At 40.4% G+C, this 16346-nt stretch overlaps 1 protein-coding gene across 3 annotated transcripts in view; it reads right to left on the reverse strand.

Annotated features, from left to right (window-relative positions):
- Positions 1-16346, reverse strand: part of LOC136872695 (uncharacterized protein KIAA1143 homolog) — a 465865-nt gene that overhangs the window by 284646 nt on the left and 164873 nt on the right. The window contains exon 3 of one of the 3 annotated variants that reach the window (XM_067146520.2): positions 5739-6182. The exons of the other annotated variants lie outside the window; for them this stretch is intronic. Within the exon in view, the coding sequence (XP_067002621.2) occupies positions 6163-6182 (20 nt within the window). The 3' untranslated portion in view covers positions 5739-6162. Of the gene's footprint in view, positions 1-5738; positions 6183-16346 lie in introns of those variants that run through there. 3 annotated transcript variants of the gene reach the window in all.

The following is a 16346-nucleotide window of genomic DNA, read 5'->3' on the forward strand; positions in this document are numbered from 1 at the left end:
GCTTTGACTGGAAGCCTTTAGCTGAACGAAGTCGAAATAGACCTGGATTCCGATAGGATTTCTGACCTTAATGTTACTGACCGCTCTAAATTCTGTGATGTGGTTAACCTTTGGTCCCGAGCACACAGAAGTCCCGGAAACCACTCTCACCGAAGAGAAAGCAAAATGTATTAACCGGCCACAGGAGATTTTGGCGATGAAAGCGAACCCTCAAAAGTAACTAATAATAAGCGCTCCCTAGTTGGTTTAAATTAATGATAACAACATGGTGAGATGTAGGGCTACGCGTATAGTGTACCCATCTAAGTGCTGTGACGCCAAGTAATGTACCATGACATTATTTTACGTGAACGCGTGGCTTGTACGACCAAAGAAAAAGTACCTCGGGCCTATCAAGACAACCGCTTCTTGTAAAATGGCTGTAGATAGGTGGCGGTCAGTTTGACGACCACTCAGCCACGTTGCTGGATATTCTCGGCAGCTACTCAATTCTACTTTCAAAGGAAAGTTTTTTTTTTGCTAGGGGGCTTTACGTCGCACCGACACAGATAGCTCTTATGGCGACGATGGGATAGGAAAGGCCTAGGAGTTGGAAGGAAGCGGCCGTGGCCTTAATTAAGGTACAGCCCCAGCATTTACCTGGTGTGAAAATGGGGAACCACGGAAAACCATCTTCAGGGCTGCCGATAGTGGGATTCGAACCTACTATCTCCCGGGTGCAAGCTCACAGCCGCGCGCCTCTACGCAAGGAAAGTGTTTCCGTGTCAGTTCTCATATTAGAAGTACAGTATTAAATCCTCCGCGGCGAAACCGGCACAAGAATTCCCGCCAACATCGGCGATGACGTATGAAGAGAGAATTTAGAGTTGAGGGGCGTGACATTTCAGTGGCATTTTTACTATTCTCATCAAAGCATTCGTGATTTGAACTTTTTTAAAATAATATTTATTTTACGAACCACTAACTAGATTTACGGTTTTCGGAGACGCCGATGTGCCGGAATCTTGTTCCGCAGTTCTTTTTTACGTGCTGGTAAATCTACCGACAAGCGGCTGACGTATTTGAGCACCTTCAAATACCACCGGACTGAGCCAGGACCGAAATTCCCAACTTGAGCTCAGAATCTCCATTTGACGGGATTCGAATCCCGAACACTTGCGTTCAGAAACCGAATGGCTAAACTGCTAAGCCAGTGTGTCACCGACGTCGTCCTGCCGTGATATATATTATTAAAAGAGAAGAAACACTGTTAACAGTATTACAGATATACATACACATTTACATTTATGTCTTTTTAAGAATAATGGGGGGAGGGGGTCGAAGGGGTGGTATTTGGTCCTGTGGATGCACTTCTTGCTGATGGGAGTGCACTAGCAAAACACAGGAAATGCCATTTATTCCTACCAAGTCCGATACATGCACGTCCACGCCGTGGCCTCTGGGCAACGGGTAGGCCTACATTCTTTAAGGTACACGGCTAAGTCATCTAAGGGCAGAAAGCGAGTTCCCGACGCTTAAGTGGGGACCAATCAGCTAAGGGAGACAACCTTAACAGAAATCATCGGTCCTCCAGGATTGCTGGGGGTTGGGCAAGGCTAACAACCTCGCTCCGGAAAACAAACTGTTGCGAAGCCCCGGAATATGCCTCGGAATGGTGGATTTAACAGACGACGAGCTAAGCTAAAGGAAATGGACTGCATGGTGCACATCAGGACGCAGCACATATCCTCAAGATCCGGAATTGGAGAGTTCCTGCGCGAGATCGACAAGTTTGGCGGAGAGCAACTGGGGAGGCCATGACACGAAATAGGGTAAGGTAAGGTAAGGTAAGACGAATGGGATAATATGTAACAGCACCACCAGTACACTATACATATTTTTTCCTCACAGAACGACCGCGCAGGGACCGGCAACAATAGCCCAATAGTCATGTTCTATTATAATTTACTATTTTCCAGATATCCTATGGGTATGTAGTGCCGTGAAGTTTTAAATTATTAATTGGGGCGTTTTGCTTTTCTCACAAGTTTTCGATCTACATTAGTGCTCAGGTCAGCAGAGGACCACAGACACATGTACTTATTAATACAGTATATGAACTTCTTGATAACCTGTGATTGTTTTATTTGTAATATTATCGGCAATTATTGTTATTCAGGCTAAGGATTCGGACAGGTTGATCCTGAGGGCAGAAGTGAAAGATCATGAGGGATAAACCTCACTCAGAAAAGACGATGTCATCGCCATGATCTGTGATCGGTGCTGCTTGCAGTCCTTATTGCGATGCATGAGTTCACCGATTCAGTTCTGAAGAGTGGTGAGTACTGTTGAGAAACCCATATGGTTAGGCTATATTATTAGATATTTTCAGTAAAAAGTTCCTTCTATTTCTGTATGACGCTCACTGTTCTCTACTGAACATGCGACCAGCACGCAGTCACAGCTATTTCTCCGTCACGGCTGTTCTACACAGATTAAACCGCCGACTAACTGACAAAAGGAATGCTCCATGGCTGTCAATGCTCGTACAGCAAGCCGCGTGTAACGATGGTTGCATACCCCAGCGCCGGCCACAGCTGCTAATCTCGCGTCTTAAGTAGGCCTATACAGTCTTTCCAAGCACCAATATACGGTGTTTACACCAGCGTAGAATTGGAACAGCAACTTGGAAAATGTGTTTTGATCGAAACTTTGGATGGGAGGATGAAGGAGTGCGCATAAATACATAGTACAATATATACTGACAAGTCAAGAGTAAAGTGTCAGCCGATCTCAATGACGCAATCGATTAGTCTATATCCTTCTGTTTCCAAAACAACGGGCTCAATTCCGGCAACCAGATGTTTTAAAATATGCATCACTTGAAGGGACGTTAAATAAATACTTTTTCTACTACCACTGTAGTAAGTACGCTATCATGGTTTTGTGTTTACGAAAATTTAGCTTGATGTTTAGGACGGGAAGTAAGTTGACTTAAATATATGGTTTAGCCATGGCCGTGGGATCACACTTGGGTTTATAATAGCCTATAATAATAATAATAATAATAATAATAATAATAATAATAATAATAATAATAATAATAATAATAATAATAATAATAATAATAATAATAATAATTATAATAATAATTATATTATATTATTATAATTATATTATAATTATAATAATAATTATATTATATTATTATTATTATTATTATTATTATTATTATTATTATTATTATTATTATTATTATTATTATTATTATTATTATTATTATTATTATTTGTCTACTGCTGAGGAAATTTCAAGTGTTTAATGCTGAAATTGACGCGCTGATTCCAGACTTGTAATCAGGCGTATCATAGCACACGAGGTTTTTGAGTAATAGGACTGTAACATTAATTCTAAATCTTACTACTCACTATAAACCTGAACCGTAAAGTCAGAGATAAAAATTGGGCTTAGTTTATATATTATTTTATAAATTGTTATGTTATTTTAAATACATTTATACGAATGTATACACTTATAATATGTACTAAGCACTAAAATCTTTGTTACAAGTGCTGGAGATCTCTGCTTTGCTGGCATGTGCTTCATCGCTGTAGGAACCGGCAAAAATCACACATAATACTCGGACCATACCGACCCTGGTAGCAGGATTCCATACTTGATATGTCCTTATGGAAGCTTTCACCATGCTCGTCGCTTACAGGACGAGATTTGATGGGGAAAAAAGCAAGGTGTGAATGAAAAAAGTGCATTTTTTAAAGACATGCGACAAATTAAAAACGATGTCATTGTAAAATTGTGACGTCATAGAAAAATTAGGGTTGGTACAGTTGTGTAATCTACGGACGGCGTTTATGTACGACGACTTTCTATTGTTTCGTAATCATAAATAAGATTCCACTTGTTAGACAGGAATGCTGATTATTTTTATTCAATCGGATAATGATGATAATAGTAATTATTTATGCAGAATGTTTGAGTCGAAAATATATTAAAAGCAATCCGTGAGTGTGACTAGTTTCAAACTCTCCCTCGCTATCATTCGTGCAGTACTTCGTCCTCGACTAGTAAAAATTGCTTAACGTCCTTACGGATTAAACATATTCATTAGGACATTTTGAAGCCAGTAGCTGGTGTTCTATAGCAGCCAAGCCTCCCGACACTACAGCTTTCTTGATCATTGGCAGAACGACTACCCTTCATTTTCCAATACCGAGTGTGAGTGGTGGCTATTATTGTGTTAAGAGGCAAAACAATAACATTATTAGGTCCACGTACAAATAAAAAATAAAGGTGAAGAAAAAGATACGAAACCTGAGCGAGTACTAAAAAAGGCCATGAATGGTAAAAAATATATAAATACAGACTACTTGGATATCATCGTAAGTTTATTATCATCGGCCAGGATGATCAAAGATCTTCAAGGCTGCCGACAGTGGGGTTCGAACCCACTATCTCCCGAATACAAGCTGATAGCTACGTGACTCAAACCGTGCGGCCACTAGTTCGGTCATTTGAGCCTTTAAACGAATGAAAACTGATTTAGAAAATCTACTTAAATGAAGTAAAGCTGTGCATCACTCTTAAAAACGGAAGGACTTGCGCAATATGTACCACCGAGCGAGTGGCTGCGCGGTTTGCGTCACATAGCCGTCAACTTGCATTCGGGAGATAGTGGGTTCGAACCTCACTGTCGGTAGCCTTGGAGATGGTTTTCCGTGACTTCCCATTTTCAGGCTGTACCTTAATCAAGGCCATGGTCGATTCCTTCCCACACCTAGCCCATTCCTATTCCATCGTCGCCATACGACCTAGGCCTATTTGTATCGGTACGACGTAAAAAAACACTTAATTGGTGAAATTTTGTGGAATTTCAGTTCAAATTAATCTAGTTTAAAGGCAGAGAGATGTTGATAAAAATTATGGTTATAACCCGCATACACAAATTAATGTCAAAAAAGTTGAGTTCGTTCTCAAAAATAGTTTTCCTGTAGGTCTAACTCATAGTTTTTTGTAAAAATTGTACTCTCATGTCTCCAAGATGTATATGTCGACATCATAGCTGCAACTTGAGTCTATTATTGCATCCACAAACGAATTTCGTATTTGTCATCTTTTCCCTTCGATATACTTCGCTCAATTTGCGTTCTTCGCCAAACCCGGGGCTTTTTTTCCTAAAAGGGGGGGCAAGTATTTCGCCTCCTTGCCTTTTGTTCATGGCCGATTGTCTTAAACCTTTTAATTTTACATTAAGGCCATTTTGTATGGGCACTCACTGCTCCGGTTTAAAGGGTAATTATTGATACACGGGTGTGTAACACACTGTTGAGCATAAGTGACTGTTAACACAGTTATTGGAATTTGTACGGCATAATTCTGTAAGAAGCTTGAAGTCCTACCTCTTAGAGGCTGGGCTACAGTAACCTTTTGGAGCTCATTCTCCTGTAATTAAATGAGTGGAGCAAACATGCTCTTGTATATATATATTGCTATATTGCTCATCACCTGTAAATTATTAGTTTCGATAATTTTCTCTATTCTACCTGATTTTTTGACTTTAAGTCACTGTTGCTGTGGGAGCTGAGGAACTCATCTTTATATTATTGTTGTTCATCCAGATTATCTATCAAATTTTAAAATCAGAAAGAAGGAGGAGGAAAGAAAGAAAATTTCAAAATTCAGTGCTTTAATTTATACTCTGGCCATTTCCCTGTCCACCCATTCACCCCAGCACCTTCTTAGACCTCTGCATTCCTCGAAATCCCCGGAATAGTTATTATTACCGTCAGATCACTATTATTAAAAACAGTATTCAAATACTTAGATTTTCTCACATCATCGGACAGAAGAACGTGTAAACGCAACGGAACCAGAAATTTCACGGTGGGGTGGGGAGGCGGTCTAATCAAACATTTACAGAGGTCCAAATTCAGCGCTGAGTGTGAGTGTCGGGGAAGCCATGCTCTTCTGAGAATGTACAAGGTGGGAGAGACCGAAGATGGGTGCAGCTTGCCTTCCTACTACATGCTATACGAGCGAGCGCTTCTGCACATGCGTATGTCTTGCCATTGTACGGCCTCCTTGAACAGGACGTAATGCGGGAGAAAGACGAAGTCTCGTGGACCGTTAGCTGAGACGAGCAGTAAGCGGTACGAGGGCCTTGAGTCAACTGCTGAAGCACGTCACTGTAACAGAAAAAAACAGTCTGTCACATTTCAGTCATTATTCGTTCTCGTAATTTTCTGTTGTTTCTACAGGTTTCAGTTTGACTGCTTATTGTCTATAATTCGCCTTTCGCTCCACCTCAGCCTGGTGATGATCATCACAGTGGTTTGAAGTCTGAGTGTGTTCCTGATTTTAATCAACAGCTAGACTCGTTTGTATAATTATTAAGAAAGAGTTTTAAGTCTAGTTTTAAAACGTAGGATACAGCGTATATTTTACACTTTAATGTAGTTGTTACGAATGTGATAAATTCTCTTAGGAAATCAAATTCATGAGTTGCTTTCGTTTGTGTGATCACCTCTGACTGAGATGCATAGCGTGTGGTATGTCTTCGATGCCCTCGAATGATGTAAATCAACTATTAACAGCAGCAGAGTGTGCAAGGTATGGTTGCTATTTAACGTTCCTTCAATGGTGGTACATTTTAAGAGCTGCTAGAATTACAGAATTTTACCCTGAAACGGAGTCTTCTTCTTCTTCTGCTGCTGCTGCTGCGAACTGCGTAGAAAATGGGTATTTGGCCCTGTTTTACGGCCGGATGCCCTTCCTGACGCCAACTCTATGTGGGAGGATATATCCACTATTACATACTTCTATGGTGGTCGATAATGTGACGTGTTGCATGTAAATAAAGATGTGTATTAACAAGAACAAACACACCCAGGCCCAAGCCATTAGAATTAACCAGACGCCGCTAAAATTCTAACCCAACAGAAAATCGAACCAAGGTACCTTGAATCGAAAGCCACTAAGCTGACATCCGTTAGTTCTGTAACTATGTCATAAACTGACAACGACATAATATCTGTATATGTAAATATTTGTATATGTAGATAAATATTCATCTGTATATATCTGTTTGCCAAAGGGCGGGGCGGGGGCGGGGGTAATTAGCTCAGTGGCTTAGTTGCTGGCTTTCCACCCAGGAAACTGAGGTTCATCCCAACAATCAGGTGTCATCAGAAAGGGCATCCAGCTTTAAACCCCCAGCAATAACTGGGGTGAGCTGAAGAACATTATTCATATATGTATTATTATTATTATTATTATTATTATTATTATTGCTAGCTGCTTTACGTCGCACCGACACAGATAGGTCTTATGGCATATATATGTATTTCCAAAAGCTAAATTAATAACATACATACATCATCATTGCAGACCGTTATGCCTTTCAGCGTTCAGTCTGCAAGCCTCTGTGAATTTAACAAATGTCGCCACAATCCTCTTTTTGCAACTAGTGCTGTGGCCTCATTTAGATCTATACTTCTTATCTTTAAATCGTTAGAAATTGAGTCTAACCATCGTCGTCTTGGTCTCCCTCTACTTTTCTTACCCTCCATAACTGAGTCCATTATTCTCCTAGGTAACCTATCCTCCTCCATTCGCCTCACGTGACCTCACCACCGATGCCGGTTTATGCGTACAGCTTCATCCATCGAGTTCATTCCTAACTTAGCCTTTATCTCCTCATTCCGAGTACCCTCCTGCCATTGTTCCCACATGTTTGTACCAGCAATCATTCTCGCTACTTTCATGTCTGTTACTTCTAACTTATGAATAAGATATCCTGAGCCTACCCAGCTTTCGCTCCCGTAAAACAAAGTTGGTCTGAAAACAGACCGATGTAAAGATAATTTGGTCCGGGAGCTGACTTCCTTCTTACAGAATACTGCTGATCGCACCTGCGAGCTCACTGCATTAGCTTTACTGCACCTTGATTCAATCTCACTATATTACCATCCTGGGAGAACACACAACCTAAATATATGAAATTATCTACCTGTTGCAGCTTTGTATCACCAATCTGACATTCAATTATCTTGGATTTCTTACCTACTGACATCAATTTAGTCTTCGAAAGGCTAATTTTCATACCATACGCATTGCACCTATTTTCAAGCTGCAAGATATTAGACTGCAGGCTTTCGGCACAATATGCCATTAAGACCAAGTCGTCAGCATAGGCCAGACTGCTTACTACATTTCCACCTAACTGAATCCCTCCCTGCCACGTTTTACCTTTCAGCAGATGATCCATGTAAACTACGAACAATAAAGGAGAAAGATTACAGCCTTGTCTAACCCCTGTAAGTACCCTGAACCAAGAACTCATTCTACCATCAATTCTCACTGCAGCCCAATCGACAACATAAATGCCTTTGATTGATTTTAATAATCTACCTTTAATCCCATAGTCCCCCAGTATGGTGAATCTTTTCCCACTGTATCCTGCCATATGTTAAAACTAAATGAATAAATATATAAATAAATAGTTCTATAGATGTTGAGTTTCTTTATATTCAACGATCGTCCCAATGACCAACCATAGTTGCAGAAATCTGTTCTGAAAGAAAAAAAATTCTTAAAATGTTATAAAATCTACTCATACGCGTCTCTGGCGGCATTTAGACAACGAACCGACTGAATCAGAATTAGATTCTGCAGGGGTCAGTTCCTATGTTAAAAAGCCGGTAAAGATCATCATCATCTGCTATAGCTGTACTTATTAGATCAGAGAAACAGATTAAAATAACGAAATATGCCTAAAAGGGAGATAAGTTAGTAGACGCGAAATATAAAATCATAATTTTCTGTTCTGCACTTCAAAGAGAATGAGAAATAGCTTATCATTCTGATACTCCATTATCTCATTTAAATTATATTAAGAAGAGACGGTAAAAAGGAATATGCGTTAAACATGATGAGTGCAAAGAACTTCAAAGAACAGATAGAGTATAGGCAAATAATCCTTAATGCAGCAAAGATCTTTTGGATGTTCGCAACAAAGAAAACAGATTGCACGCGAGAACCAGCGAAGGAAGATATAGAAGATGAGAAGAATAAGTAACCATCTTCGAATTTTATAGCCCAATTATACTAGGGTAAATCTAGAAATGACGTACATACAAGGCGGGAATATCGACCAAGAGCAGGGTTAAGGTTGAACTAAAAATCTTATGGAGGCCAATGAGAGCGAAGAGAATTAACAATTTATTCCACACTAACTACGTAAGAAGTATAAAGACATATCATTCATTCACCGCTGAGTTCCGTAGTTTACAGTGTAATTAATTAGGGCTCGGGAGTTGAAAACCGATAAATTTCCTAAAAACTAAAAATATATAAAAGGACGTAAAATGCGATCCAAATGCATTCATAATTTTAGTTCTAATTGCATATTTAATAAAGAAATATGATTATTTAAAATGCAAAATTCTGTTGGTATGCAACATACAGTGCAAAAAAATCTTCTTTTAGACATACATTTTTAGATTAACATAATTTAAATAAAGGAATTCCGCGAACCCGCGATGGACATCCTGGAGAAAGACATTGAAATTAGAATAACTGGAATCATACTTGGCTCAACCACACTAGGGTCACAGAAATTGAAATTCTGAAACCTTACCTCAGCTGGCTTTGCAGTATATCACAAAAGTCATCTCCAGGTTCTTAGGATCGTCCGTTTCAGACAGCACCCTGCAAAACATTGAGAAACTCCTCTCCACATGAAGGATGTTAAGGGTTCATACTTGAAGCAAGTGAAAACTTCCTCTTCTAAAACAGTCGCATCAAAATGTTCTCCTTTCAATATTTCATTTATCTTGCACATTCTGTAATTTGATAGCCCTGGTTTCTTTCAAGCATTAGTTTCTTATTTTCATTATATTTCATTTCATTTTCTCCCTTACTACAAAAAAATGTTGAAGAGGTGAGGGATGAGCTAATGATGATTCGATATGAGAATGGGCAGCACAAATGTCGTGGAAAGAAGATGAAGTTGCAAAAAAAGCCTAAAAAAGACCTATGAGCCAAGAAAAGCCGAAAAAGGCAAAAAATGACAAATAAAACCCACCATTTTCTGGCCTACAATGACCTAGAATGAAGAAATATGTTGGGCCTCGTCTTCGGACACTCGAGAAAGAAAGGACGTTTCCTCAACTTCCGAGCCCCAGTTATTATAAATATCTATCACAACACTCGTAGAAGTTCGCAAAGCTCACTTCTTCAAATCCGAAATTGTGAAATTACAAGTCTTTTGCTTTGTGATTAAAAGCAGAATTTTAAATAATCGATTTTCAGTGGGTCCTCGAGAGATGGAAAGACTGAACTACGAAAAATCGAAGCTATATGAGTTTTAGATTCCGTTAAGTCCTAACGGCTGAAACTATTAGGGTCTAGTAGAATAAAGAGAAGTCACACTTTTCTATCGCTTCTAAAATAGTCTCTGGTTCTTCATCCCCAGAAAATGTTCGTAATTTACTCTTAGATCCAAAAATAGGACACTGTTAGTACTGTAACTCATTTCCTTCTTTTCCTGAATCCCAACCAATTCACCTGGAATTTCTGAAACGAAAATTCACGTCCCCATCGTCCGGATTCCAAGTACAACTGGATGTCCCAGACTATGACCACAATATCAACAATGATGTAAAACCGCAAGATTGATTACTTTGCTTTTCTCCTTTTCCCAACACCATCCTCCCACTAATTGTCTTTGTAGGTTACAAAAAATCGATAACCTAACAGGGATCACAACACTGCAAAACACACATGAGGGACTCGACGCACTGTGGTGTTCAATGATTATTGGTTTTCGTAAGAACAACATATTTATTTGTTGGTCAATAAGAAACCATTCTAAAGTTTGCTGTCATATGTAAAATATACTGATTCCTGAAGCGTTGTATTGTTGTACTATATTGTGTACCAAATGGTCATCTACTACAGAGTCCGACTCGTTGGCTGAATGGTCAGCGTACTGGCCTTCGGTTCAGAGGGTCCCGGGTTCGATTCCCGGCCGGGTCGGGGATTTTAACCTTCATTGGTTAATTCCAATGGCCCGGGGGCTGGGTGCTGTGTTGTCCCCAACATCCCTGAAACTCACACCACACCACACACAACACTATCCTCCACCACAATAACACGCAGTTACCTACACATGGCAGATGCCGCCCACCCTCATCGGAGGGTCTGCCTTACAAGGGCTGCACTCGGCTAGAAATAGCCACACAAAATTAAATTATATATCTACTACAGATTTCCTAATTATTATTTTTTATTAAACACAAATCAATATCATGTATTCTTGCTCAGTATCGGGGAGAAAAAGCATCGATGTCTTTGAAACGTGGTGCTGGCGTGGAATGCTACACGCGCTTTGGACCGCAAGAAATATCAATGTGTCCATTCTTCAGGAGCTGACGATTTTTAAACGCCTTTCTTCACGTACCAATGAAATAATACTCCAATTATTTAGGCACACTGCGTGACGACCTGGAGAAAATCTAGTTCGTCATGGAAGGGAAGGTTGAAGGCAGTAGACCGCGGGGAAGAACTGAAACCAAATCGTAGGACAAGTGAGGACTATCGCCGCTTTATCTTTCCAATGTGCCCCGAGGAAACCGAAGATCATCCGGGATGGCGAAGCTACAGCAAAGATGTAACCAACAAAGACAGTGGGGTCACGACACTCAGAAATGGGAAAACCGATTTGTGATTATGATTAAATGGTAATTTCGTCCCATTTACGTGAAAATGTGGATAATACGGTAATTTGGGTGATTTCAATTCCACGCCAATTCTTCAGAATGGAGATATTAAAAATTCCTTTTTCTAAGTAAAACGGTTTTATAGTATGAAACTATCTTAACACACAATATTAATCTAAGCACGCTCTTCCACGATTCCTTTGCTATTTTGCAATGCTCATATTGCTCATACTGAGGCAAACAGCGGAAAAATATAAAAGCTATATTGCCGATGAGTATAAATGCTTATTCCTAGAACGATCTAAGCTATTTTGATATAACGTATTGAAAGAAAAGGAATACTATGGCGTCGCACCATCACATGCCTCCGAGGTACAGGGATCACTCAGCACTGAGCGGATCAAAATGCTATTTACAACCATTCTATTGCCACGGATGCGTTGGTAGAAGATTAATTTAAAATTCTTATTCGTTCTTTTCAAATGTTATTAAAATTGGTGCACTACCTATTTATATGATATTAATTTTAATAATTTTTCCTACAATTATAGTTAATTTGTATTTTTATTTTATCATTTACCATTTCCCACTATATTATTAATAATCTAATTATTAACTTAATTATAATAATGTAATATAATGTAATATACATATTTCTGTGCCTGGTTAAATGGAAGAGAAGGCTTGAAGGCCTTAATCTTGCCAAGTAGAACAAAACATTATTTACTTACTCACTCAGCTTCTTGAGATGAACGCAGAAGGTTTTTTTTTTTTTGTTGCTATTTGCTTTACGTCGCACCGACACAGATAGGTCTTATGGCGACGATGGGACAGGGAAGGGCTAGAAGTGGGAAGGAAGCGGCCGTGGCGTTAATTAAGGTACAGCCCAGCATTTGCTTGGTGTGAAAATGGAAAACCACGGAAAACCATCTTCAGGGCTGCCGACAGTGGGGTTCGAACCTACTATCTCCCGAATACTGGATACTGGCCGCACTTAAGCGACTGCAGCTATCGAGCTCGGTCGCAGAAGGTTAAATCACGGTTCAGTCTAGTTAAATTTGGAGGTAATAAGATACGTCGACCTCTTGTAGGTAATTTAGTAGCCCTAAAAATAACTCCAGCCCAGCCCCGTGGTGTAGGATTAGCGTGTCTCCCTCTTCCTTGGATACCCCAGGTTAGATTACTGGATGGTCCAAGGATTTTAATCCTGGACTGAGAGCTGGAACGGGGTCACTTAGCCTCGTCAAATCAACTAAGAAGTTGTCTCATATGAGAAGCAGCGGGCTCGGTCATTAAAGTGAAGCAATACAGTTGACAATAACGTCACACTAGTCTTCTGACTAAGCAGTAATGATCATGGCAGGCCAAGATACTTCATGGTCTGCAAGTGCCACGCAAGGAGGGGGAAATAATTCCTGTAGCATCTCAGATAACACCGATCAACAAAAATATAATTTCGGCGGATATCTTCGTATCCAACACGCGTTCTATGACAAATGAAACAAGTTGATTCAAAATACGCAAACCATTTGTCCCTATTACCCACCGTTCTCGAGAAACGCTATACATCAACCTATACTTAACATTGTATCAAGGAAAACAATTCACAGACAGAAGTTTGCTACATGGAGTACTAATGAACATGGCTTTAGCTAAGTTCCGTGCAAATACACCACATGGTACACATTTTGTTTGTCTGTTACATAGCCGTACATGTAGCGAAACAGATTTGGTGAATTTATGCAGTCTCTGGACGCCGTAATATCCACTGTCACTGACAATAAAAATGAATCAAATGATACATTTCGGCTTTGTATCAAAAAACCTTTTTAACGTCTCCAAAACTTGATGTGACAGAACAAAAAGCCGGTTTTCAAATTTGAAAACCGCATGAAAAGCTGCGCTAGAAATAGTAAACATAATGTCAGATACGTCTACCCCTTGTAAATCAGTGTAACCGTAAAATTAGCTAGTGCGACGAAAAACCAATCAGGCGCGCAGATTAACTGGAAAGACTTGCACCAGGCCTCTCCGGAGGCTACACGCCATTACTATTATTATTAACATAGTAATTTCCCTATGCTATTATGCGCCGGATCCTCCAACCATTCTTGCACTCAGGTCGATCGTGTGCCAGTTTATTCACTTCCTGGACGGATGCCCTTATAAATCTGGCCCATAATCTGCCGTGCCCGTCCTCTTCAACTCCTTCAGATCTTGCTTCCATAGCAACGTTGGACTTTCAATGACCATGCCACTTTCCTTTCAATGAATGTAACAACAGGGAAGCCGGAATCGTCCTCGTATCATTGTGCTTCCTTGATCCGAAATAAAATTTAGAAAATATCGAGATGCATAACACAAGTATGTTAGCAGTTTTAAGTGATTGTAGTCCAGCTCCATGGCTAAATGGTTAGCATTTTGGCCTTTGGTACCAAGGGGTCCCGGGTTCGATTCCCGGTCGGGCCGGGGATTTTGAATTTCCTTAGTTAATTCATATGTCTCGGGGGCTGGGTGTGCCATCTTCAGCATTAGAATTAATCCTCACAGACACGCGGGTCACTTATACGGCACCAACTCGAAAGAACTGCACCTGGCCTCTCTGGAGGCCACGCACCATTATTATCGTTATTGTGACAGTTGATTAGGTTGACGTGGAATTCAAACGGCAAGGACTTGTTGGTGTTTTCTTCATTGGAAATCATCGTATTTCAGTGCAATGCTGCATTTCGGAAGTAATTTCGAATCATCTAAAAATGTATCCGTTCGGTCCCAATTAGTTCAATTTAGCGGAACTCCAACGTACGGGACAAACAAAAAAAATCAAAAATAACGTGCAATATGACAGGAACTAAAAATGTCCGACTCATTGCTGAATGGTCAGCGTTGAGGCCTTCGGTTCAAAGGGTCCCGGGTTCGATTCGCAGCCGGGTCGGGGATTTTAATCGCTTCTGATGAATTCCTCTGGCCCGGGGACTGGGTGTTTTTGTTTTTCCCAACACTTTCCTCTTCAAATTCAGACAACACACTACACTATCAACCACCACAGAAACACGCAATCAATAGTGACTGATTACATCCCTCCATATAGGGTTGGCGTCAGGAAGGCATCCGGCCGTAAAACAGGGCTAAATCCACATGTGCGACACAGTTCGCATCCGCGCCGCCCCAGGTGTGGGAAAAGCGGTAGAAAAAGAAAAAAAGAGAAAGCGGATGACATAGGTACTAATCTTGTTTCATAGGTTTTTGTGCGTTTGTCGTCCGTGATGCTTCAGACTGCTGTGCCGTGTATTGACCTGGTGAGTAACTGAAGTTTCACCATCGTTGCAGTAGGCTTTGTCAAAGCTGAGTCAACAACAACATAGGACACTGCACAACAGCCAGAAGTGTCACGGACAACAGCACATGACAACTACCGTACTTCTCCTTCCTATACGTTCCGAAAGTCAGCAACCATCGTAGCTGTGTCTGTCCTGTCGAACCCAGCTCGGAATAGCTCTGTGAGTGCTTTTTATGTCCAGGTTCTCAAATATGTTTTAACCAGAAGATACTTCTCCTCCTAATACTTCTCGTTCCTTATATCTTCCCTTGCACAATGGATTGCACTATCTGGTCCGTTCCTCTAATGTGGCAAAGCTACTGGACGTTCTTTGTTTTCACATTAGCCAGCACTTCCTTGTCTTTCTTCATTATGTGTAGAATTACGTTGTTTTGTCCCATGGTCTGTCCACGATACCCTAAAAATCCTCCTACACAGCTACACATCAAAAAGCCTCCAATTTAATGCAAACTTCCTCTGTTCATGCACGTTTCAACGACATAAAAAAGAGAGAATATACAACAGCGAAGATGCTTTACCTTTGTGTTCACTGGAATCAATCTTATCTAACGTTACGCAGTTTATTGAAGATAGAACAGGTTTTCTTCAATGTGAGATCTTACCCATCTCTCATTCACACTGTTGCTAAGGTACGTTTATATTTGTACACGTTCAGAATTTGCGGACTCATGTTGTTTAATACAATCCTTTCGATGGCCTGGACTTAACATTACCGCATTTAGAATCTTGCTATGGCTTCTGCGTTACTGGTGGTAGGGTGGCAAATGGTACTATCTTCGTCAAAAAATGTCCACTCTACCTTTAGGGCACACAGAGCACTTGTCTGAACACACCTTTTGGAATCACCATACACAGCAACGACCTTCCCCTTGATTACACTGGGTGTCCCTCCAGTAGTGGATCAAGGCACACATTTGTTCCTTAGGTCTACACCACGTCCGGTATACATGCACCTGCCACAACGCAACAATCCTAATAGCGGGAGCCCGATCTTTTCCAACATGCCTTCGTTACTTGCGAGGTTGCACCTGCGTGATCGAGTCTAAGAGAAAAACGAGCCTGTTACTTAAAAACTACAGCTGATACTGTATAAAAACGTGCATGATATTGTAACCATGTTTAAAGTATAATGGAATTCTCTATTTATACACATAAATTACGTAGGTTCCGAAAGTTGGCAACCATCGTAGCTATGTCTTTCCTCTCGAACGGTGCTCGGAATAGCTCTGTGGGTGATTTTTATGCCTAGGTTTTAATATGGTTTTACCAGGAGATCCTTCTACTAACAC

Source organism: Anabrus simplex, chromosome 4 (genome assembly GCF_040414725.1).
Source record: "Anabrus simplex isolate iqAnaSimp1 chromosome 4, ASM4041472v1, whole genome shotgun sequence".
Classification (NCBI taxonomy): Eukaryota; Metazoa; Arthropoda; class Insecta; order Orthoptera; family Tettigoniidae; genus Anabrus; species Anabrus simplex.